The sequence below is a fragment of the Anopheles arabiensis genome, chromosome 2 (genome assembly GCF_016920715.1).
Source record: "Anopheles arabiensis isolate DONGOLA chromosome 2, AaraD3, whole genome shotgun sequence".
Classification (NCBI taxonomy): Eukaryota; Metazoa; Arthropoda; class Insecta; order Diptera; family Culicidae; genus Anopheles; species Anopheles arabiensis.
Genome location: NC_053517.1, coordinates 16,376,374 through 16,401,857, shown reverse-complemented (window position 1 = coordinate 16,401,857; position 25,484 = coordinate 16,376,374). Strand labels below are relative to the sequence as shown.

The following is a 25,484-nucleotide window of genomic DNA, read 5'->3' as shown; positions in this document are numbered from 1 at the left end:
GTGAACGTGTGCTTTACCCGTATCCGATCGCAAAACACTAAATCGAAATTCGGCCTTGATGTATGTAAAGATCAGAGAAAAGCAAACCACCATCCCGAAATCGGGACAGCCAAAAAAAAAAAAAACAAGTCACAGAACAACATCGAACCCTGTGAAAGCAAAAGGAATCAAATTGAATTTAGAAGGCTTTCAAAACTATCGCGTCTCAAAACACGCAACACAAAATTCAAAATCTCAAAATTTTTCCCCACCCATCCCGCATCCTCTCCCTTCTCTCCTTCCGCCCACCATATCCATTCCATACAACAACAAAAAATGCAAAAAAGTCGATAGTTTGCTTGAAAGATAGAGTTCAACAAGTGTATGTGCAAAAACAATGTATGATGAATATGAATTCCCATTTGCTCTCTAACCTTTACTCATAACAAAAACACTGCAGGCAAAATTTACCATTTTTTCTACTAAAAAATATATATAAATCAAAATTAACAAACAATCAGAAACGCCAGCCAATTAGAACTTGAAAAAGAACAACCACAAAAAAGAAACAAAAAACAAAAATCAATGCAAAAAAAAACATAAAATAAAATAAAATCAGTAGTAAAGCAAGCAAAGTTAAAGTCACTATTGTCTCTTTTTTCTTTTTCCCGGTGCTGCTTATCGGTCGATTGCACGATACAAATGCACACGTTATCGCGTTTTTACGCCCCGGTTTCGAACGGCACGCACGCACATTACGCACGAACCGCCCAAACACACGCAAACACCAACCAATACCACACGCACACCATCACCCCTTTGTATCTGCGTGCGTTTGTGTGTGTGTGTGTGTATATGTGTCTGTGTGGTGGGCCTGTATGGGTGGTGTACTATGTAAATCCCCGCACGCTGTGGCGGCACACATTATTCGTTCTGAAATGCGCGCACCACTTTGATCCTGGGCGTCCGTGCTTCCCGTTCCTGTGCGTACCAAAAAACCGACCGTCCTGCTGATGCGTGTGTGTGTGTGTGCGCGCGCGTGTGTGTACAGGCATGAGCATTGCGGCTAGTATGGCGGCATCCCAGCGCTCTGCATCCCCACCGGACGGTGGTGGCGGCGGCGGCGGCTCGTCCGTCCACGGAGGGCACGGTATGAACCGGCTGTCGCTTCCGCTGCCGCTGGCCGCGTGCCACCGGTGCGACGTGTGCGGCAAGCTGCTGAGCACGAAGCTGACGCTCAAGCGGCATAAGGAGCAGCAGCACCTGCAGCCGCTAAACAATGCGGTGTGCAACCTGTGCCACAAGGTGTTCCGCACGCTGAACAGCCTGAACAATCACAAGAGCATTTACCACCGCCGGCAGAAGATCCTGCACCACCATCATCACGCCCACCACCATCCCCTGCACGGGCAGCATCCGTTCGCGGTCGGGGGCGGCCCCGGTGCCGCCGGTCCTGGCGGGGGCGGCGGGGGCAGTGCGGTCAGCCCGCTGCACCACGGAGCGGCACATGCGGCGGTGACGGCGGCGGCCGTTGCGGCGGCCGCTGCCGCCGCCGGTGGCCATCACGAGCTGCTGAACAACAATGCTGCCGGCGCCACCGACTGTGATATCAAGCATAATAGTGTCGCGGCCAAGCTCGAATACATGTAAATAATACTAGAGAGGAGAAGATGACGAGGGCAACACAAATGGGAGAAATAACGACGCAACTAAATAGTAGTAGCGAAGCCCACGTGGTGTGGTCATCGTCGCTAGACGGAAGAGGAGGAATAGCAGGAGGAGAAAAACAAAATGCAACAAAACATGGTAGTGCGTGCAGCACATCATCTTAAAATCATCTCAGAACAATGATCAATTGTAACATATATGTAATGTATGTAAGAGTGTGTGTGTGTGTGTGTGTGGGTATGTGGGTGTATGTATATATGTAAACGGGCGGCAACAGCTCGAACGTCCTTCTCCGGAATAAGGCAACAGATGAACAAATCTCTCCCACTCTTTCTCTCGCTCTCGCTATCCCTCTCACCACCTCTGTTCTGTTCCCAAATTATGTCTCGATCGCTCGGTGTTGGTCTCTCTTTCTCGTGAAGATCTAGACCAATGCACAAGCATAGATAGACTTGGATAATTGACCCCGAAAATAAAAAGGAAATGCCACTTTTTTCCAACCCAGTGAGAATCTTCGATAGATTCCTCTGTGTTTCGATAAATTTTTGTTTACCAAAACTGAAAACGAATTTAGAAGAAGAGTTTATGCGATCCGAGCATTAGTAGTGGGTGGAGGTGGTGCTAAAGATGATCTGAAATTGGGTTTGGTTTATTTAGTTTAGAAATTGGGTTTATGCAATGCAGTCGAAAAGCGAAGAAGAGGGAGCAGAAGAGGTAGAGCAGGACGACTGTTTATGGAATGAATGGAATGTGTTTATTTTTTATTTTTGCCAATTATGTGTTAATTTTTTTGTAGTTGATATATATTCTACCCTTCCCCACAACTTCCGTTTTCCCACACCTTGTTTTGTTGAGCCTTTTACTATTATGAATACACATTTATTACGCGCATATTAAACTATTTAGTAGGATTTTAGTAGGAGTAAGGAGAATAATAACATTTTTCTAAACAATATGTTTTGGTTGCCCCATCGATGTATCGAGGACAGCGGATGGGGGAGAAACTATCCCAGCAAAGATATATTTGAAGAAAACAAAAACCCGAATGTGTGCGTGTGTGCCCATTGTTATATGTGGTCAAAACTACTAAACCATTTCCTTCTTTTTCGATCGGCGTTCTCTGGTCATTGTTGTTAAGTATCAAATTGTATCATCTCGTTCGTTTATTTATCAGTTTAGTTTTGTTTCAAGGGCGCACTCCTGTTGAAACGTATTTCTAATTTAGCGAAATTCTGATTTTAATCGTCTCGTGTTGTTGTCTAAAAGTGAAAACGAAAACGGAAACCAAAGGTATAATTTTGTTTGGTTCGGTACGAAACGCCACAAACCCCTCCCCTCGATTGCTGGACTGTGCGTGAAATTATTGTAAAGACTGATTTTTCATACCATTTTGGGTTGTTTAAACTATTGTGTTTTTTTTGTTGCGTGGTTGTGTTGCGGTGTGGTGGAGTCTTAGATTTAGAACAACGTCGTTTAGCATTTAAACATTATTTAATTTGTCTTACTTAAAAAAATTGATATAAATTAGCAAAATTAATCGCAACGGAACGGAAAGATTGGGAAACAAAAACCCATATACGCACCCTCACAAAAAGTTTACGTTGAAAAAAAAAAGAAAGAAAAAAGCTTTTGATAGCATTTTCCACCAATATGTTCAGTATACTGTACGTAACTGAGGGTGTGTGTAAGCCAAAAAAAGAAACAGTGTTAAAGCGCCACCACATTGAAATGGAAGGAAATATCATTCGAAGCAATTAACAACGGTACACACACAAACATATACGAAACCAAGAATCTTTGTTGTGCATAAATTAATTAGGGCATGAAAAAAGGGGCAAAAGGAAGAAAAGGTTTAGTTTTATACAACAAAACAAATGGTTTAAAGGTCGTAAGAAAAACGCGGAGGAACACTTTTCTTCCCGGCCAAACAAGGGAACACGGATCGCATTGAGGAAAAAAACCCGCATTATGCTGCCACTCTTCCATTATACTTATTATTACGATTATGATGTATCTGCTTCAATATTATTCTTATTTTTTTGTGTTTTGCATTTGCTTATTTTACTGCGTAATGCAAATGATAAACTAATGAGAAAATCCATGTTTTAGTGCGTAAGTTTAGATGAAATACTATATAGTTTGTGTGTAATTATATTTGCACCTGGGCCGGCCGGTTAAGTTTAGAAGAAAGATTCTACAAAACCTAGAACTATGCTAGGAAAGAGAGAAAGAGTATGAGAAAGAGAAAAGTGAAAATAGAAAGAGAGAAAGAGTGAAAAATTAAGAGAGAAAGAGCGTGTGGAGAATGACAGAAAAGTAGTAGCGAGGAAGGTAGAAAAAGTATACAGTGGAAGCAAACTCTCGAGCGCAAAAGAGAAATAGCAGTGTCCATTGTCCTGTTGTTTTTAAACTGCCGGCAGTCGGCGAGATACGCTGTATGTTAAGTTTAAATGAAAAGTTTTTTTTTGTATTTTTTTGCTACCTAAACACCTTTAATACCCCCTCTGTAAGCTTAAGGAAACTGTAATGATGTGTTTTATTATTATCAAACTGTCTTAATACCATATTCCCCCTTTTTTACCGATGCCGCGCCCCTGCTCCGTTTTGCTTAAGTCAATATTCGATGCGTTGCCTGTTCTGTTAAGTTAGTTATATAGCTCTGTTCTGTTTTGTGTGTTGTGTGTGGCTGCACAATGTTGGTGGGGATTTCTCGCTGCTTGTGAGACTGTTGGCATACTTTTCTTTTTCAATTTTCTGTGACACGATAGCATTACTTGCTCATTGCTTCGTTTGTGCTGACACATCTTGTCACAAGAAAAAACTCGAAAAAGTGGCCCTGATTGTTGCAGATAGAACGAGAGTAATTCAGTACAACCTCTGTTATACGCTCATTTATTTTACTTGCCCGTTAACGTTTCATTGGCATTTCAAATGTGGAACGTGCCACAGAACTCAACTGTGTTGTTTGTTTTTGGCTGACCTGAAGAATTTTGTTCTGTTTAGTGCAACGAGAATCACGTGTTTTTAAGCATCTAACCATGGCCTAATAGGTTACAGCACGAGCTTTGTTACTCACGGCATTTTTGGTACACCTGCTAAGAGATTTTTGTAAACTTATTCAATCGGGAAATAATAGCCAAACAGCGAGAGTGTGAGAGAGATAAATAGAGAGAGAGAGAGAGAGAGAGAGAGAGAGTAAGAGAGAGGGAGAGAGAGAGTGATCGGTATATAGAATATACATAATTTCTCCACTGTCGATGTGCAAGGACGCATATAAATGGCGCAACCCCATTAAGAGAATTTTACAGTAAAAGACGAAGATGGGATGGAATTGCATATAATGTAAAAAAAAAAAACAAATCGTGAGCCACTCAGCAGCACAAAATACAACAAAATTATAGATAAAAACGCGGAAAAAACTATAACATTTAGAGATTGTGTGGCCTGCAATTGTTACAATATATGACTGATTAGATACTAAATCAAGAGTAAATTATATTTGAGGTGTGGACGTGGAGAGGATATTGCAATGAAATGTAGCTCCACACATATTTGGACGAACCACGAATTTGGAATACAAAATTCGAACCTTAGGAGAGAGAGAGATAAAATAATGGAAGTGAGAAAACAAGCAAGAACAGTTGGATGTGCGGAGTGGATTGTTCGAGCGAATGTGTAAGAATCTGATCGAAATTTAAGCAGAGTGTAATAATTTGAAAAAGAGCACCACTATTAAGGAGAGAGAATGGGTCAAAAAGACAAATTTATGATGCGACGAAAAAGTTACCAAAACTGATTTAGTATTACAAAAAAAAAAAGGGACAAGAACACACACAAATACACACTGAAAAGGGCATTTTTTACGGGCTGGCTAAAGTGGACACAACACAGTGCTGCAATTTCCTGTGAATGAAGACGCAGTGCAACAAGAGAGGGGATGAAAATGCAAGAACAAATTGTGCAAGGGAGAAATTAGAGACGGGGAGGGCAGATTACGAGAGAGGGAAAACGTTTTACCTGTAGGGCTGACTGGTTCTGTATGTATACGGGCGACTTCAGACAACATATAGGTATGGTATGTATATTTTCGATACAGTACAATATCGAAGTAAGCGATTTTGCATTTCGCCGCGTATCATTGGCGTGTGATTTATTTTGTAGAACCTTTTTCCTAGCGTTTCGGAAGAAACTATTAGCCCCCCCACCGTTCACCGGCCAACGGTGTCGGGCGGCATGGCGTGCAAAATTCAAAATTAACCCAAAGTACTTGTTAATTGGCGCGGTGTGAGAGCACGCGCAGGCACAACACCCGTAAACAAGCAGAAGGAGAATAAGAAAACAACAAAATTAACTAAAACAAAACGAAAAAAGGGAAAAAATAATATGAAAAACCTATTTGTGATTGTCTAAAAGACTGAAAATTAATAATATTGTTGAATTGGCAAAAATGCTCCCCACTTACGAATAAGCAAACCAGAAACCATTAAAATACGTGCGCCTGGGTGTGTATGATTGAAAACAAAAAAAAATAAGAAAAAAACAAAAGTCTGAATATTTAATTTGTATTTCGAAACATTTGTGAAACTCACGATGCGTACGCTTGAAAACAAAATTAGGGGAAGAGGATTAGAAGAAGGCGAGATATGAAAACCAAAATTAGAAAAATATTTGTTTATAAATTTAATTTTACCATCTGGCAATTGGCGGTTTTGAGAGAAAAGACGAGAGAGTTTATTTTTTTTATTTATTTTTTCTCAATTTTATCTTTATTTTATTTATTTTCCTCGTTGGATATCTAGGCACAAAACGATGAAAGGCAGATAATGAATGAAAAAGAGAGAAAATGTTTTAGAACGACGATGTGCAAAGTTCGTGAAACGAAATGTTGAAAAAACAAAACATTTTATTGTAGTAACATCTCAAAAGAAAGTAATAACTTCCCAATTTTGCACGCGAAAATGATAAAAAAAGAAAGTGCAAGTTGTGGAAAAATACCCCCTCAAATGCGATCGAAATTGCTTTAAAAATTGTGCAAAACTGCCCGCTATATTGCAGGTGATTGCAAGAATACATTCACCCAATGGATAACAAAATGGCATAAGAAAACTTACAACCAATGAGCCAAACATACCCTTACAAACGTCATGTCGAGTAAAATTCAGAATAACAATCAATACACAATACACTCAATTCCCCCCTTTCATCGAGACACGGTCAAACGTTGTAACCAAACAGAACATAAGCAGCCAAGTTTAATCGATGTGTTTTTGTCGTAAGAACAACTCTTTGACAGTTTAAATAAAATAGCATTGCATGATTAGCAACGAAAAAAAAAACAAAACAAAACAAAGCAAAACAACCGAAACGATAAATCAACACTCTATAGCGGAATGTAAAATAACATAATATAATTCAAATCAAACAACAGCAGCAAATACATACAGATAGAGAAATCTTACAAACGGTACACACCTTAATGTTAAAAGAGGTACACACAAAAACAGAAACTCTCATCTAATAAACCTAATAAAAACACAAATCAATGGAAAGCAAACAGTCCCCGAGTGGTGATGGAGACACACATTTAAAAAAATAGAAGAAGACCCCCGACCCCATAGGCGTTGCAGTTATAGCTACAGTAAGTAATACAATAAAAGGGGCAAACAGCGAAACATTGAACTTAAGCCGCGTACTTCTCCGGTGCCAGCAAGTAATTGCGCTGCGGGAACTCTTGAAATCGCTAACGCTAATGTTTAACAGATGGGCGAAATAAACACAAACACTTAACAAAAACAATATGTAGGCCGGAGAACAAACAAAGCAACCGGCAAAAGCCCCCGGTGTTTTGTTAAATGCGAAGCAACACAGGGCTAAGAAGAAGAAGAAGAAGAAAACAAAACATACAAGTAAAAAGCAGCCGAAGAAGATCATTACACAGAACAACAACCCACACTTGCTTGTAAACAGTTGAAAAAAAAAACAACAACACATACACACAAATATCAGTAATTGAATAAAACAGTATCTAATATTTCCAAAAGCGTTCTTCTTTGCACTATCAAGATTTCGTTTCGCTCGTAAACGGATCAATTATTGTCTTACGCTTACTAATGAAAGCAAACATCAACAGATAACAAGATATGAAACCATCAAACAAACGAAAACTAACTCCAGACAACAGCGCTTAGCGTAGAGTGTTATGAGCTTTTGTGCCTCCCCCCGCCTGAAACACGGACCATCTTTATAATTTGTAGGCATGTGCCGCACGTGTGTGGAAGCATAACAGACACACGCGTGCAAGACAAATATGTATTATGTTTGTTCTCGTTTTGGTTATTGTGTTTTATTCTTTTAAACTTTGTTTTGTGCGAACTCGTTTTGCGCGAGAACGCGGAGGGCTCGTTTTTCTTTTGTTCTTCGATCGCCTTGTACGTCGTGATTAACCTACTGTATTTGCTGTGTTGTGCTGGTTTATTCAGTGTTGGTATGATTTTCGCATCATTTAGCAACGATTTTATCTTCCATTAAATGTGGTTTTACTATTAAATCTAAACTGATTGTGTTTTACCTACTCGGTTGAATGTTGTGTGGCTTTTATGTCGATGTGTGGAAAGTGTACCGTAATTATTTAGTGTTTTCAAATACTGCTTTTATCCCTGTTTATATACGTGTATACGATGTTGTTTTGTTTTTGTCTGTGTTATTATTCCCCCCCTTCATTACCATTTTGATCTTGATGTACTTTTAAAATGAGATGCAACAGTTGACTACTACCGCTTCTACTACTGCTACCACCACTACTACTGTATGAGTAAGCCAGCTACAGTTGCCAGCTGTTACGAGTGGCGTGCGCATAAGAAGGTATGAAACGAATCCCATCCCGCGTCTGATATGATTTGTGTTCGATACACTGCCCCTGCAACGAAGCACATGAGTGATCAAGGACGTACATGGCAACGCGCTTGTCAAGCAAATATAATATGGGCCTAAGCTAGTGGGCGAGCAGAAACCGTATATTCAAACAAAATCGTTACACACATTCTACAGGCTACACTTGCGTTTCGTCGTGTTAATAGGCTCATTCAATCTTCGTGCACCCTTCGTTGGAAAATAGATTGATAACAGACAAGCGATAAGGGCGTTTTCTGTAAAAAAAGGACTGATCTTTTTGTTTATGCTTCTCTCCCTTTCGATCATCTAACGACGCACTTCTACCTACGTATACGTATTTTAATGGCGTCTGTCTGAATAAACATTCACCAATAAATACCTCTTCACTGTCTCTGTTTCTCTCTCTTTCTCTCTCTCTCTCTCTCTCTCTCTCTCTCTTTCTCTTTCCCTCACTTCCTCGCTACTCTTCACTTCTTTTCTCTCTCCGTCTCTTCTGTTACTTTTCCCTTTACATACATTGCGGCCAAAGGAAAATAAAAATCCTTTTCTCTCTCTGTCTCTTGTGTCTTCTCTCGGGCTGTCCACATTTTTTTCTCGTTCCTCCTTTGTCACACCTATATTTTGTTTCGATTCGTCGTCGATAGCATCGTTTACTATCACTGCTACTAATACAACTACCAACACCAACTGTTTGACGCCTAAGACGCCAAAGCGCAACATTTGACAGCTGTCACTGTTCGGTACAGCCTTTGTTTGGCAACAAAACAGAATTTGAATCCTCACGACATGACCCGCGTACAGTGCGAAACATCATTAGTGTGTAGCAACAGAAATCTCTCTGTCTCTCTCTCTCTTTCTTCTTATCCCTTTCACTCTGTCTCTCTCCCTCTCTTCTCTCTCAGTCTGTCGCTCATACGTGGTACATTCTGTCACAGCTCCTTTCTTTCTGTCTACCTCTCATCACACTGCTATCTCGACGAGGTCTGTCCTTTCTCTCCTGTTTCTGTCTCTCTTTATTCACTGAATGATTCACCAAACTCAAACCCGTTTCGCAACAGCAAAAAACTGACAATCAAACAAACAACCACCAAACAAAAATCTACATTTTAAATTACAAAAAAAAAAAAATACCACCAACCATCAAATTTGGGTAGTTTTTGGAATGTTTTTCGTGTGTCTTGTATATTGCAGGCTGCTCTCCTAAGAAACTGTTTTCATGCCAGCTGTGTGGCAAAGTGCTGTGCTCGAAAGCGTCGCTGAAGCGACACATCGCCGACAAACATGCGGAAAGGCAGGAAGAGTATCGGTGCATCATATGCGAGCGCGTCTACTGTTCGCGCAACTCCTTGATGACGCATATCTACACCTACCACAAGTCCCGGCCCGGCGAGCTGGACATGAAGGATGTAAAGTTCTTCTAGAGCACGCTGGCCGCTCCTCCGTTCGACGTATCCCTCGCGCTCTCGCCCTTTGTACTCTCGCCGGTATTACCAATACTACCTCCACCACCACCTCCGCCTTCTTCTCCACAGCAATAACACATACATGTATGTTCAAGTGTGTTGAACAGAGGGGTGCATAACGTCATCCCGACTCCTATGTGTTGTGCTGTATGTCCTTATACTACTGTTCTCCCTTCGCAACCCGCCCAGTTGGAGCCTGATGTTCCTTACCAGTGGAGCCTCTGTAACAATGATTTGACAGATGAAGGAGCGTTCTTGCGGGAGCGCTGACAACTAGGAGGAGCACTAGATACATTAAAACACACAGCGAAACACAGCGACTACTCTCAGCCCTCTTGAGAATGAAAATAAACAAATCGAGAGATTGTGAAAATGAAAATATCTTGCGTAGCGCTCCAGAGCGCTGTTTTACCAGAGAGTTAATAACACGCAACTAGCTCCGCTGCATTGACACGTCGAGAATTCTTAGTAGGCGAGATGTGTCAAACACATCCTGTCAAAAACAAGTACCTAGGCAATAATATGCAAGTAATCAAATATGGTGGCGAGAAAGAAAAAGATAGAGAGAGAGAGAGAGAGAGAGAAAGAGAGAAATACGTCTGTACTATTTTCGTATAGTAGGGCAGCGTGCTGTGCACGTGGTGTCACCTTACGACTACTCTTCTACTAGTATGCAGTGTGCAAATGTACGAAATTACGCTCGGTCGCTCGGAACGAACGAACAATGCATAAGTGATGCCTGCGCTGAAAAGGATATTATAAGTAATGTTAGCATTTATCATTGCGGACCAAACACCAACGTGTACTCGTGGACAACTGAGCGGAGAAGCCGGCATTCTTTAGCTCCATCAAACGCTGCAACGCTCAACGTTACACAGCGTTACACCTGCTTTTTGGTGTCCCGGCGAGGAAGAACGAACGAATATAATTACTTATCGCTAACGCCTTGTGTACTAGGCAGATGTGTTAGAAAAAAAGGAGTCTATTGCGACAGGTTGCCACCAGGATTGCAACAGTTAACGCCGGGCAGAAAACTAAGTCGGACCGTACAAACGAGCCTATACACACGTGTCTTTGTGTGTGTGTGTACGCGAGCGTGTCTCTAAGAAACTCATACGAATGCAAAAGAAAGACTTTATGTGTGTCTCTCTGTGTGTGTGAAAGGTTAGCGTTTTATGTTGTAATTTTATTTCTATCTCTTTCTCCGCTCTCCTTAGTTAGCTTCGAATGTACTATCTTACATTCCTTACCACTACTCTAACTCTAAACTCTATCGTATTGCCGAACTGCTGCTGTCCACTAGGAAGTAACACCAACTTCTCGCTCTGTGACCTTCTCTGGAACACTTAGGTTATGCTACAGACATCCATACACATACCCACAAACACACTTATGTATACACACTTAGTTCTCATTGCTCTGTTACTCTGTTGCTCCTTCTATAGTTATCTCTACTCACCCTTCACAATTCCTAGCTGCCCATGTTCCAACGCCTTTCGTAGCGAATGTTTGCCTCGTATTTAGTACTTTAGTCTTGTATCTAGAAAACAAATGGATACCAATTCAATCCATGTAGTGTGCGTTGGCGCAGCTACCAACATCCTACCATAATGCAAATATGCATCCTCTTTCTTCAAACGTTAAACGCTCGTTACTTTGTTCTCACAATATGTTTACACTATTTGCAATTGTAGCAACTCATATAGACTGTATAGCAACTTACTTGTATCATTTAGATAGCGATAAACATGGTTCGCCACCTCCTGCTTCTCCGATCGACAGCTACAGAGAAGACTGTTTATTGGTGGAGAGGGTGTTTTTTTATTCGTTAAACAACACAGAGCTTTTATTTACTTAGCTTCAATGATTCGGAAGTATAGGCATATCTTTACCGCGCTAACGCCGTTGATCTCTCTTACCTCCCAATCTTTCCTTTTCTCTTGCTATCGCTCTCGCTTTCCCTCTTCTATCGCTTGCTTCTATGAAGCATTATTGCCCGTTGCAAAACATTGCTACGTTAACAACTTCACTTTCTATCGTCACCTTTATTTTCCTCAGTTTAGCAAAAGTGCATTGTGTTTCGTCCACCTGTATATCTGCCTCACTCTTTAATACGTACGGTACGGTTTAAGTGAATAGTTAAAATATTCTTACCTGTTTGCCCTATCCATCACTACATTCGTTTAAGCGTAGAGCGTTACTTATATACAGCAACTTGATGATATTTAATTTTCCATGACTGCTCAACGAGCATCTCGTGCATATCGTGTATGCTTACAAACTGCTGCCCTATCACCAGCCTGTGTCTTATCGTGTAACGTCTTCGTAGCTAATTAGTTTGTAGGTTAGAAACGGAAAGTAAGATAATTATTTAAAACTGCAATATTTCGAACAACTCACTCACGCGAGCAGCCCTCAGCCCGAAGAGTAAGTGATGTTTTAGTATCATAGCTTTTTTTATTATTTTAAGACGGAAAAGCTTAACCTATTTTTATGTTTCCACCCATCTACCGCAAACTGCAGGAAGGTATGCTGGTGTTTCTTTATAACTCTTAATCTTCTTGTTTGGTAGAGAAACCGTTATCGTTCTTTGTTCGAGCATTCCAGTTACAACTCCCTGTTGGTTGAAACTGTTTGTTTTCTTCTTTCTCTCAGTAGAGGACGTACTCTCACCTGTAATTAGAACCGTTTTAGCTTAATCAATTCTTCCCACTTGTCCCCCAAGGCGTGTAGTGTACTCTGTAGTGTGGTAGTAGTACTGGCTCGGCAGGCTCCTCTCGCAACGCTACTACTACTGCGCCATCTACTATCGCCTCTCAGTATCATACCATTCTGCTGCTTTGCCCACTTCTGTCGCTTTTCCCGTCACATTCCCCTCGGCTTCCTTATCTCTGCGTTACCTTTTCTCTCTACTGTCACACCGTTACTTAGCATATCATACACAGCACAATTTACAATAGCTAATACTGATAATAGTTATAGTTTGTGGTAACCCGTTAGTTGCCCAGCGCGGAGATGCGATGCCCTTTCCGCCCCAAAAACACTGCTGTAAATATATCTCCAGTTTTTAGCTCGTAAAAAAACAGTAACGATAACAAAGCAAGTAAAGACGAAAACAAATAAACTCAGCGATAGGACGAAGCAAATGAATACAAATGTGCACACCACAGAAACAAAGCAACACAAAACAACACACCACCCTCACAGAAACAGAAAACAAAACAATGCCATATATAAATATACACCTATATTATTATACAATAGTGTTATAGTAGAGCGTACTGTTCGAAAATAAAAACCTTATAACATTTCCATCTATTCATGCGCCTCTCCCCCTTAGTTTGTTTATTTTTTATTGTTTGCTCTTCCAAAGCATGTTTTCTAGTGCCAACGCGTTATGTTAGAAAAAGAAGAAGAAAAACAAAAAGCTACCGAAATGATCAAGTGCGCCGGCGTATTGTTCCGTCTGGATTTGTATCTGTACCTTAGGATCTCCCGTATGTTAGCGTGTTCAGGATTGCTTCTTTTGATCGATCTTTCGCCGTCTTCGTTCCATCTCGTTGTGTACAGCTTGCGACAGAATAGCTCAAGGATCTTTTTCCCCACTTACCATTCAGCATTAGTGGTTAAAAACTATCATCACATAGTGAATATGAGGAAGCAATCAGAATGAGTGAATGAGAGAGAGAGAGAAGATGTGAGAGAGAGAGAGATAGAGAGAGAGAGAAAGAGAGAAAAAGGAAGAGAAAGAGAGAGAGACAATGATTGCTCCTAATAGTATCCCTCAGAAGGTTCCTTTTGGTCTCTCCCTTCCATTGTGTCATTTGCGTTCTTGTCCCAATCGCTCCTTCCATGAATGATCCTGAGTCTTTGAGTAAGGATACACGTACTGCAGGTGCTGTAAGACTCTCTGACCGCTACTCGAAACACGACCATCGCCATCACTTCGCCGGACACTCGTAACATATCCCTCGGAACCCTTTCCGACTCGCCGTTTTTTTGCTCTCGTCCGACCTGCATGACACTTGCGCTTGTTGTTGCGTAATTCTAGCTACCATTGCTTTGATCTCACGAAGCATCCTCAATTAAACAAACAAGTATCACCTTTACATTGCTATGCTATGTTTATTGATGCTGCTGCTGCTGCTGATGATGATGATGATGTTGCTGTTGTGTGCTGAGAAATACGATCGTGTCCGCAGTGCTGACTGGCAGCTTGATTTGCTTGCATGTTTTCATCGTTTAATTTGTTTTAGTTTTTCGTTGCGTTCTTGTAGAAACCCGGCTGTTTAGTGTGTTTTGTTTTGTCTCTTCATGGACTTAAGATCAAGTACAAAATCACCAGAAGACGAAACGATGGCAATATCTCGTCTCGTTGCTGTGTCTCTTTAATAATTCGTTTGCTGAGTGTTTGTGTGTGTGTATTATTTTCTTCTTCTCTTTTTTAATTTAGGGACAACAGTTCGTTTCTTACATTTTTTTCTATAGCAATTATGTTCATAAACCATTCCTTAGTTGCAGCCGCACTCGCGCCACCGCCACGCATGAATGATGTTTCTTCCCATCTCTATGTGTGTGTTGCTTGTCTTACTCTATGTGTATCTGTGTGTATTTGTGCGCGAATGTGTGTCTCCTACTCCCACTCACTGTATGTGTTTATATGTGTGTGTGTAAGTAATTTAGTACGTAAGTATATGTTTTTTGCTATTTTTTTTTCTTAATTGTTTACTAAAGTAAGTATGTTATTGATATTGTCCCACCTTCCCTTACATCTACCACAATTTTCATGGGTTTTTTAATCGCTATGTTCTCATCATTTTCTCACTAATATACTACAATAGGTTAAACTCTTCCTTTTGTTTCCTTTCTTTTGCATACCAAAGCGCTTACAGTTTGTTTTTATTTGGGCGGGAAGGGCGCATTTTGTTTGTTAAATGTGACGCTGAAAAGAATGTTGATGTTTTATTTATTGTTCCTATTCATATTGTGCTGTGTTTGGACGTGACATTGTTTGTTTTGTGGGTAACTCTGTATGTTGCACAGCATTTTTACTAAAAATTGTTTTCGTGCTACTCTTTTTCATTACATTGTTTAACTGCTTTTTTGAAAGAACCAAGCTCCCCGCTATATTGTTCATTTTATACGATGCAACTAATTCACTGTGAAATTGTTTTGTTTTCATATTTAGACTTATTACTATAAAAATAACTACAGGGAAAGTAATATAATTGCAATGTAAAGTATGCATGTGAAAATACAGCCTCTCGTTGTTTGGGCACGCATGTGCAATTTAGTTATTGCATCGTGATTTCGACCGTTAACGCTCCGAGGTCATGTTTGAACGCTTCTTCTCTGCGTAAGGTGCGTCGGAGCATACTAGAAATTAGTACCTAGTGTAGAACAGTGTTATGAAAGCCCTATGTTTACAGCATTATCATTTGCATTATTTGATTCCAGTTTAGTTTTGGGTTACATTTCTCTTTCTAATGCGAATAACTTCCGTTTGGAGTCGTTCCATCATTGCAATGGCGGCACAACAGTTCAGTATATAGTTAGATGAACTCGATTGGCATTGCTTCACGAGCACCCACCATTAGCTGGTTGCTGACAGCAAATTGATTATTAGCGCTATACAATTTTGTTTTGTTTAATTATTTTAACTCTCCCTTCCCGCCCGTTTTCTTCTTCTAAAATACCGCGTACTACTACTACCATCTATTACGTTAATATTTAGCGCCATTATCTTTGAACTGAATAGTGTGCAATGCTGCTGTTCCCCTTCATTGCGGCAGGCAACGGCAGGTGGCGATTTTTTTCCTGTGTTTATGTTGCGGCCCGTTCGTTTTGCTTGCCACACACCCTCCAACCTATATCACTTTTTTATTACTGCCGCTGCTGCTGCTGCTAATCAGTTCAAACTTTTTACCAACTCCCGTTTTCTGTAAACCTCTAGCTCTATTTATTTATATTATATAATATCTACGCCTATATAATACTGTATTGACTTCCATAACTTGTACTTAACTATCTCTCTATATTACTACTATCTCTCTCTCTCTCACTTGTTGAATTTACACTGTAAAAGTGAATGCAATTTAACTGCCAACACACTCGAACCTCCTCGTAGAGCGCCCGCCCCATGCGGGGGCTACACCAGTTCAAGGGAAACGCTAACACATTCTTCCTTTTTCTCTTCTTTCCCCCTTTTTCTTCTCATCATCTTGCTGCCCTGTCCGTGTCTACCACCAGGCCCAGGAGGCGGCGTCGGCGGCGGTAGTGGTGGAAGCGGTAGCGGCGGCCAAGGATCACCGTCCGGATCGGCCGGATCGCCGTCGCAGCTGATGCCGTTGCGCATGCCACCGCCGACGAGCGGCGGCATTAACGAGCCCCAGGAGTGTCCGTACTGTCGGCGCACCTTCTCCTGCTACTACTCGCTCAAGCGCCACTTCCAGGACAAGCACGAGCAGTCGGACACGCTGTACGTGTGCGAGTTCTGCCATCGGCGGTACCGGACGAAAAACTCGCTCACCACGCACAAGAGCCTGCAGCACCGGGGGTCGAGCGGCATGCTCAAGCGGCTGCTCAAAACGTCCGCCATCAAGACGGTGCTGTCCGGCAATGGGAGCAACGTCGGGGCCGGCCTGCACCACGGTGCCCATCCGCATGCCGCCCATCCGCATCTGTTCGATTTTGCGGCCGAGCTGGGGCAACCGCCACCGGGCATTCAGTAAACGGGGGGAATTCAGTGAAACCTCGGACGACGGATCTACTTCTGAGCCAGAGCCTTCCCCGTACACTCACCCATCGGCGCACCGTTACAAAGCGCACGTTCCCACGACAGTGTGAGGTTACTACTCGCTCGCTGTTCAAAGGCCAACAAATCCAAAACAACGGCAAAGGGGTTTGAAAAGGCGGCACCATCAACGGCATCACTCCTAGAGACAACCTTGACCCAGCATCGATTCAGTCGACTGTTTTTTTTTTTGGAAACAATTCTCATATCACGGGCGAGTTTGTGGAACGACGATTCCGTTTTCTAAACTTAAGTTCATGCCATATCAAAACGCGTCCAAAGCGCATATCAGAACGTTTAGCCGAGCAGAAGGATATTGTCCTCCCTAGTCGTTGGCCCAGCAAGCGCACGCTTAGTAAGCAATCATCATGATGCGAGTGAACTAGTTTTACATATCCCCTTTTCCAGTATTGTGATCCCTTTTCTGGCAAATTCTACGGAAAAAGAAGGTTTTAACACGTCACCTCATCTATCGCACACACACCATGTAAGGCGCAGCAAGGTGCAATAGTTGTTTCGAGTGTTTCGAGAGTGTACACGCAAAACAGAGCGAAAAAGCTCGAAACGATTCATTTTATTGTGTAATTTTACATATCGCGGCAGAGAGGGCGGCAGGTTGGAACAAAGACATATTCCAAATGTGTGTGTGTGGTAATAGAAGTGTGCCATAGCCAGTGCGGGAAGAGGTACATGGGAAAGATCAACGTTTTCCTATTTCCCCTCCTTTTCTAACATGAGCCCAGTGATTGCTTTATAGGATTTGTTTTGCCTTTAACCGGGCACTATTTATGCAAACATAAACGGTCGATTCAGTTCGGTCATTCGGCAGGCCGTGAAAAGACGGTCGTTCGCGCAGAACTTAATTACCGATTAAAGCGAAACGTGTTTGTGTGTACAGTAGTGTAGTGAGGGCCAGTAGTAATTCATATCAATTATTTTACCCGTTTAGTTCGTAAAAAAGCCCTAGCAATAGAGCACTCGTGCAATAAATGGAAAAGCAAGAGCAAAAAAGGTAACGTTTAGACAGGTTTTAGGTTACTTCTTCATGTACACACACTTAACCCCCCGGGGGGTGCGTTGTGATTTTAAAATGTATGTGGTACAGATAAGAGCAACTTTCAGTGGAGCGACACGAACGAGCTCCTGCTGCAAGTTCCAGTTTTAAGTTATGGTGCACATATCATATCGCAATGATTTGAGGAATTTAAAGCAAACGGGAAGGTTTTAATGTGATCTTTCTGTTTTCCGTGTTGTGATGCGTACGCAGAATCAATCGCATAGGCAGCAGTGTGTGGTATGCCGTGTGCTGTCCTTTAGTAATGCCAAACTCTATTATTACGCGTACACACTTTCGATTCCAAATCGTGGCTGGGATTTTAGATATTTGTATAGGTTTCCTTCTACTCTCCCGCAGTGTTTACGCGGATCCAGGATGTTTCGTGGCCAAAATGACAAACGGATGACGGTTGTCGATGGGGGAAGCTAAGAAGCGAAGGAACGGAGGCACAGCAGGGTGTGGGTTCGATTGTGCGCAGAGGTCGTCGCGCTCCTCGTATGCTTAAGGGAGATCAAGACAAACACGTGAAAACGAAAAACTGTGATTTTATGAGAAAAAAATGTAATGGAAAAACACAAAATTTAATTATTTAAAAATGGTTTATTTTTGCTAAACTCTAAAAACTCTTTGGAAGAAACAACGGAAAACTCTCGAGACACAAGAAAGTTCCATAAAAATGGAACACGAACAGCAAAGAACATCTCCCGGTGGCCGAAAAACTGGAAACTTCTTAGCAAAATGAAAGATGTAAAGCAAGCAAACAAACAAACAAAACACTACAATGTACAATACTTTGGCAGAGAGACAGGAAGGGGCAGGAGAACAAGAGAACATATTATTAAACAAATTTTCAAAAGAACTGACTAGAGAAACCCCCAAAAGCAGCAGCAGCTTCTCTGCCCGAGCAGGCAGAGCCTTCACTTAGTCACATGAAAACACTAGCAAAATGAGTAAACCGTAGTAGAAAGAAGAACACGGAACACGGGCGGAAGGAACAGCACAAATACAAAATTAGGACAAACGTGTGTGGGCTGCCCGACTATTTGCGGCTGCCCCCCGATGGTATTCATATATTTACATTTCTTCCATCTACAAGCAGCACTGTCTCTCCTTAGCAAACGATGTTTTAGTCAAAGAAAAATGAAAAAAAAAAGAAATGGAGCAATGAGTCACGCAACACAAGATTTAAATCATTATTAAAAACAGAAAGAAAGCAGATTATTTGTAATGTATGTAGGATATAGTTAAGGAATTAGCATTTTTAATAAAACAACACAGCCAACACACGAACGTACAAAACTGAAACATATAACACACACACGCGCGCGTGCATACACATTGTCGATGTAAGAGAAGGAGTATATCGGAAAGGTTAATAGAACAGCTAACTCAACACAGTGGCCATTTCATTCTACCCGGTTTATGAAGTGATCCTAATTGTAAAAGCGAGATGTTAATAGGACCAGTGCACAATTTATACGACAGGGATTTGAATCACAACAACACAGTAACTACTACTGCTACGGCTACTAGTACTACTACTAATACACCTACCTACTGCTGCGAAGCCAGATAAGTAAGTGTACTCTGTTTTCGTCGATTGATGTTAGCAACTCTATAGCTAGTGAATTTGGCATTTTGTGACTGGGGCCGCAAGACGAGATTGAATCAGCAGCACTACTGTGACACGTGCGTTGTACATATTTACTAAGACTACTAAGGAGTTTAACTTATCGTATAATCCAAGGGAAGCGAAACCAGTGTGTTGAGTAATGATACAAAGAGAGTGCATAACTAAAGCAAAACAATACAAAACAAACACACACGTATATATATGCATAGAAAAACCTCAGACAAAAACAAACACATCATGGCGAAGATGATGGTCATCCATCCCTCCCCCATCCAAACGCACAGTAGGAGAATGAGGTGTGTGTATGAATTTAAATATATTCCGTATACCAGACCTGCGGGTGTCACAAATTATTGCAATCGGAAAGAATGATCTACAAGATCTGTTACACATTTAGGTAATAATTGTCAAATTTTTTAAAAATACTGTCTTTGAAAATATCATCAAAACAAGAAAACGACAAAAAAAAACAACATATCTCTATGCTCAACGGAAAACAAATGAAACAGGACGAAAGGAAGGGAATAAACTCAGAAAAGAAAAGAAAACCAAACAAAAAAGAGGTGAAAATGTGCACCACTGAAATGCTCCAAACGGGAATGGGAAAGGAGTTATGCAGAATGCATAACTTTAGGCGAATGTACAGTGGAGCGTTTGCTGTTCGAGCAACGGCGGGTGATGGAAGGTGAAGAACCAAAAATGAAAAAAAAAGAAAATGTGGAAAGGAGAGTACTAGTTCACAGTATTAAGAGACTTGTGTCAACATGTGTTTTATAACTCTAAATGTACGAATTATTAACTATTCAAAAGAGAAGGTGAAGATGACATTGTATAGCGACTGGGTGTGAGATATCGGAGTAAAGCCTCAGAGTAAAAACACTTGTAAAATGTTCGAATTTATTAACTTGAAACCACGTAGCACAAGGTATAAATGAAGCAGAGAGACAATTTAAAAAAGAGAGAAAAAAAGAGAGAGAATATAGAGAGAGAGAGAGAAGAGAGAGAAATATATCAGACAGCTCAAATGGTAAAACACAGGACAGGAAGATGCTCTAAGTGTATGTTCACAACCGATAGGAAACAAGAAAAGTATCAAAAATAGAAGAAATTACACACACACAAAAAAACACTCAAAAATAAATGCATAACAAATTAAAAGCGTCAAAACTTTTACCACAAAAGTGATTCTGCGGCAAGCAAATACTCAGATCAAACGCAATCAAACCTCACTAAACAAGAGGCGCCGTCTTTGTTGAAAGGATTCAGTAAGCAAACTAAAGGGGATAAATTATAAATTATTTGTTTAAAAAAAAAAGCTGCGTGGTTTTGTTTGCCTCCTATTTAGGACAGCAATGTGAAGTTGTGAAATGAATAGTGAACATTTGGTTTTATTGGAACTTGTAATTGATCAGTGTTTTTGTTGCACAGAAAAGAATTAAAAAACAAACATTTTTAATTATTATTTTCCACCTCTTTCTTTATTGTTTTATAAAATGCTTATTAACCACTTATCAAAATTTTCAAGTAAAGTTGCAAGATTTACTACTGAATTTATAACATGCTTTGATAATTTTTACAATCAAAATAGCACACATTACCATATAAAAAAACACAAAAATGATTAAAAGTTCAACAATTTCATTTCATGGCTTTGCATTTTCTGCATCCCCTAAATAGTGCATTGAAAATTTTAAAATTAAGTAAATATTTCGTTACATATCAACATTTCTGGTAATTTGTTTTTGTTTGAAAAACTGAAAGCCATTGTTCCTTATTAGAAATCGCTCGATTTTTGGGGTGCGTGCGTGTAGTCACAAAGCAAAGAACGACCATCACCGGCACACACACACCGGCACCAGACTGTCATCTTTTACATTCCGCTCTGTCTGTCCGTGTGTGTGTCTCTGTGTGTGTGTGTGTGTGCGTGTGCACAAAAAATGCATTTATCGCCCCAGAAGAGCAAAAGTCAAGCTAAGGTAATGCGTCTAGTTAAGAGTGCGTTTCTTCCAAATTTCCAATACAGACGGTTAGGAGGATGTGTCGTGGGTAGAATAATTTAAACAAAAGAGCAACAAAAAAAATGCCGCTCAAAGGTATGATTTTATGTTTTTCTTCTCTTTTTCATTCATCCATCCCAGTGGTGCGATGACAAATCAAGAAGCAATCAAAATCAGGGAGTATGTGTTCGCTCTTGTACGGAAGGGTTGACAGTTAGTACTTTGGTTGTTTTGCTTAGTTGTGTCGTGTAGTGGCACAAATAAATAGACAAGTTCCAGTGAACTATACAAATAGTCAATATACATACACAACAATACATAACAACGCTCCCGGAACACACATCACTAGTCACATCGAGAAGCGCAAATTTACACTACATTTTAAATCCATAAACTTAATAAAACCAATCAGCGCAGGTTAAGGAGATCGAAGGCATCGACAAGCAGCTAGTATGGCATCTCAAGTATACGCCCAAATATAACTAACCGTGTGTGTATGTGTGTGTGTGGGATGAAGCCTCATTAGGACAAATACAAATAAGAGAAAATAGTAAACATCAATTCACATATATACAGTGCTCTGGTAAAAACATTCACAAAGAATCAAAGACACATAGAAGCGAATATATGATACGCTCCCGCTGGTGGACATATCCTTCCTATCAAATCTTACAGTATGGCAGCTAATCTGGCAAACAAATACAAAAAACGTCTCGTTGGGTTTGCCGCTACGAGCGCATTTGTTGCACTGGTGTACATACTTGGACGCGCGTCGTTCCATTGCAATTATCCGTAAAAATAAAATTCAAATCAAAACTACACAAAAAGTACAATTCGGACGCGCGCCGATCTGGTCGCTCAGGGATAGCAAACAAACAAATGGTCAACTGTTTAAAGTGTTTAAAAAAATGGCATCGAAAGCAAAAGAAACCAACAAAATTAAACCTCCCGGCCAGTTGTGTTGGAAAAGTATGCTTAAACGGTGAGGGTTTTGAGTTTTTGCAAGCAACGTTTTAGCTCGATCAATCATAGCATCGCTCAGCAAATGGAAGAGAAGTAAACAAAAAAAAAAAAAAACAGTTCAAATGCAACCAAGCTGCCTTTTAACAGAGTACAACCAAGAGCAAAACACGAAAGAGGAAAACAGAGAGAGCGAGAGAGATGAAGATGACGATGATGACGGTGGTGGTGAGTGCGTTGTGAAACTGAAAACAAAATGCAATATTGGATCAATTTCAAGATTTACGAACAATACAACAATGGCAGAAGAGAGAATGAATTCAAAGGACAGGAACCAAAGGAACCAAGCACAGAGCAAAAGTAATAGCAAACATAAATAGCAAAACCCAACAAAATCTTAATGAAAAACAAGAACGAAATACCTCAATGAGCTCTAAGTAGAACTACTAATGCTAATTAAACTACAGTCATGAAAACCGAACGATGGATACAGAATAGAAGAAAAAGAAGGTATAAGAATGGCACAATAATACTATTCTCTCGGAACAAACAGTAAAGGTAAAGAGGTTCAAATGCAAAGCAAGGTAACGTTTTGTTGTTTGCAAAAGAAAGCAAAAGCTAATGCAACCATACAATCCCCTTTCTCCATTGATGGACGCAATTTATGAGAAAGATGAATTGAAAAAAAAAAACAATACATAAGTAACATAATCATTACTCACACACACACATACATCCATAAAAAAAAACAAAATGTAAATGAGCTGAGATTGTACAAGAAGGTATGAGAAGTAGTAGCAGCAGCAGCACACGGAATACAGAGGTCTCTCTTTGTGTGCCAAGGAAAAATATATTCTGTCAATATATTTATATCAAGCTCGCGCGAGAAGTCGCGCGGTATATGTGAAAATATACGAGATCGAGTTTAAAAAAGGCAACCTTACTAATTAAAGCCCACATGCCCGCGGTACACGGGCAGAAGAATACTTACGTTTAGGGTACTTCTTTAGCTAGGGATTGGTGATGAGCAATAAGCAAGTAGAGGAGCCAGCAAGCGAGGCACCGATAAGATGGGCGGTGGTGAAGAAGATGGAGCAGAAAGGTACGATCTTCATTCTCTCTATTAACGAAGCAAACAAAACACTACCCTCTACCCCTGTACACACGTGCAACGGTACCGTGGGATGAATGGAAAGTGCTTGTGGAAAGCATTTTCCCTCCTGTCTTCGTTGATCATATCCGTAGATGTGTTTTCTGCATCAAATTTAGTATGTAAGGTTCAAAGTGCGGTAATGAGAGGGAAAACACACACACACATACAAACGCGAAAGCGAAGACAGTGGACAGTGAATTGAAAATATTAGCATCATCATTTACATCACAACTGTACGGGGGGAATGCGTTGATCCCGGGTACACACGAGGAGTTAGTTGAACTACTTCCGGGTGGAAACTGGGCAAGAGAGAAGGGCCAACAACGCCTTTCCGAATACTATGAGCCGCTCTGTCTGGACCAGAGTATACACTACTATACAAAGGCACTTTTCAAACTCGCCAACACTTGCGAGGTTCCGACAGCGACGAGGAATTAAGGAAATATAAAAAGAAAGTAACACGAAAGAAAGCATCAAAACACGATAAACAAACAGACAAACAAAGGAAAGAAGAAAAAGGAGAGAAAAAAAACAATGAATTTGAGTCAAAGACATCTTTTGTTGTCCTTTGCTTCGGTAATGATATTCATACATTTTCACGATTAACTATAATAAACTCAAAACTAAGAAAATGTACAACGTCTAACAAAGTGTGTTTTTTTTATTGCTGTTTTTGTTCCAGTTGCATGTATCCGAAACTAAGATTTAAGCTTCCTTTTTACGGCTTTGCTATTTACGACGCTATTCATTCAGGGGATCAGTTACAGGGTAGAAATGGGTTAAATATTGCTTAATCCAGAACTGGCACGAATGCATCATTTGCTGTATTTCTGAAGGTCAATAAATCAGGTTTGCGGATCAGTTCCACGATCGTTATGGGATCAGAAACAGTTCCAGGTCGTCTAGCATAGGTTCGGGTTCAGTTCTAGCAACGGTAAAGAATCAGAATGAGTTCAGGGTTGGGAGATCAGGACATCAGCCCCTGGCCGGTATGAGTTGTGAACCAGTTACAAGACCAGTATTTGTTCGGGATTGTTTCCCAGAATAGGTTTGTGGTCAGGATCAGTTTAGCCTCGGTATTGGTTCTGGATCATTTCCCAGATCTATCTGAGTTTGGGATTAATTTGAAGAGCAAAGTTGATTAAAGATCGGAATTCCAGTATGTTTCGGGTATGAGTTCAGGTCCAGAACCAAAGCAGGTATCAAATAAGATCCTGGTATGGCAACAGGATCAGTTAAGGGGTCAATAGAAGCTTTGGCTTTAGTTCCTCAACCGGAATGTGTTTGGGAGCAATATCTTTTGACTATCACTGTGCCAAATTAAGTAGAACATAGAAGCCTTCAAAGATGGCAGCGTCATTGACACGTTAAACAGTAGCTCACAGCACACTACATTTCCAATGCTGTTGCTTGAATACTGGTAGGCTTTGTTGCTTGCTCCTCTCATTTAATGTATGCACTTGATTCTCCATGGTACACGTACTTCGTATTTCACACTTCCTACGAAGGAAGTAGGTTTGGCATCGCTTTCTCACCATTCGTCCACATCGTAGACAATGGAAGAAAGCAATCTCAACCCCAAACCAGAGAATACTTACCATTACTCCACCAGCGTACAGATACCAAATGATTGACAGATCCGCTACACTGAACGATCGTACACCAAACATCTCCCGCTTGTAGGAAGATGTATGGATACTTTTGTTACGATAATGCTGATCGAACAGGCCCGACTCACGGAACGCACCAATGTAGAACGGGAACAGCTCGCGTATTATGGATTTGTTGAAAAAGTAATATAAGAGATAGTATTTTAATAGTACAGTATCAGCAACGCGTAGATTCCGCTTGTACGCCTGCCCAGCCGCAGGATCGATGTCGCGCATATTC

The 25,484-nt window shown here is 40.8% G+C and overlaps 1 protein-coding gene across 9 annotated transcripts in view; it reads left to right on the top strand.

Moving 5' to 3' along the window:
• LOC120896224 (broad-complex core protein) overlaps positions 1-24,045 on the top strand; it is a 126,455-nt gene extending 102,410 nt beyond the window's left edge. For 6 of the 9 annotated variants that reach the window (XM_040300197.1, XM_040300195.1, XM_040300194.1 and 3 more), the window contains one exon: positions 1,031-7,687. In XM_040300197.1, the coding sequence (XP_040156131.1) occupies positions 1,031-1,629 (599 nt within the window). In that variant the 3' untranslated portion in view covers positions 1,630-7,687. Of the gene's footprint in view, positions 1-70; positions 791-1,030; positions 7,688-9,729; positions 14,887-16,250 lie in introns of those variants that run through there. The other 3 variants (XM_040300200.1, XM_040300202.1, XM_040300201.1) reach the window with 3 other exon arrangements.
• Positions 24,046-25,484: the final 1,439 nt, after the last annotated feature.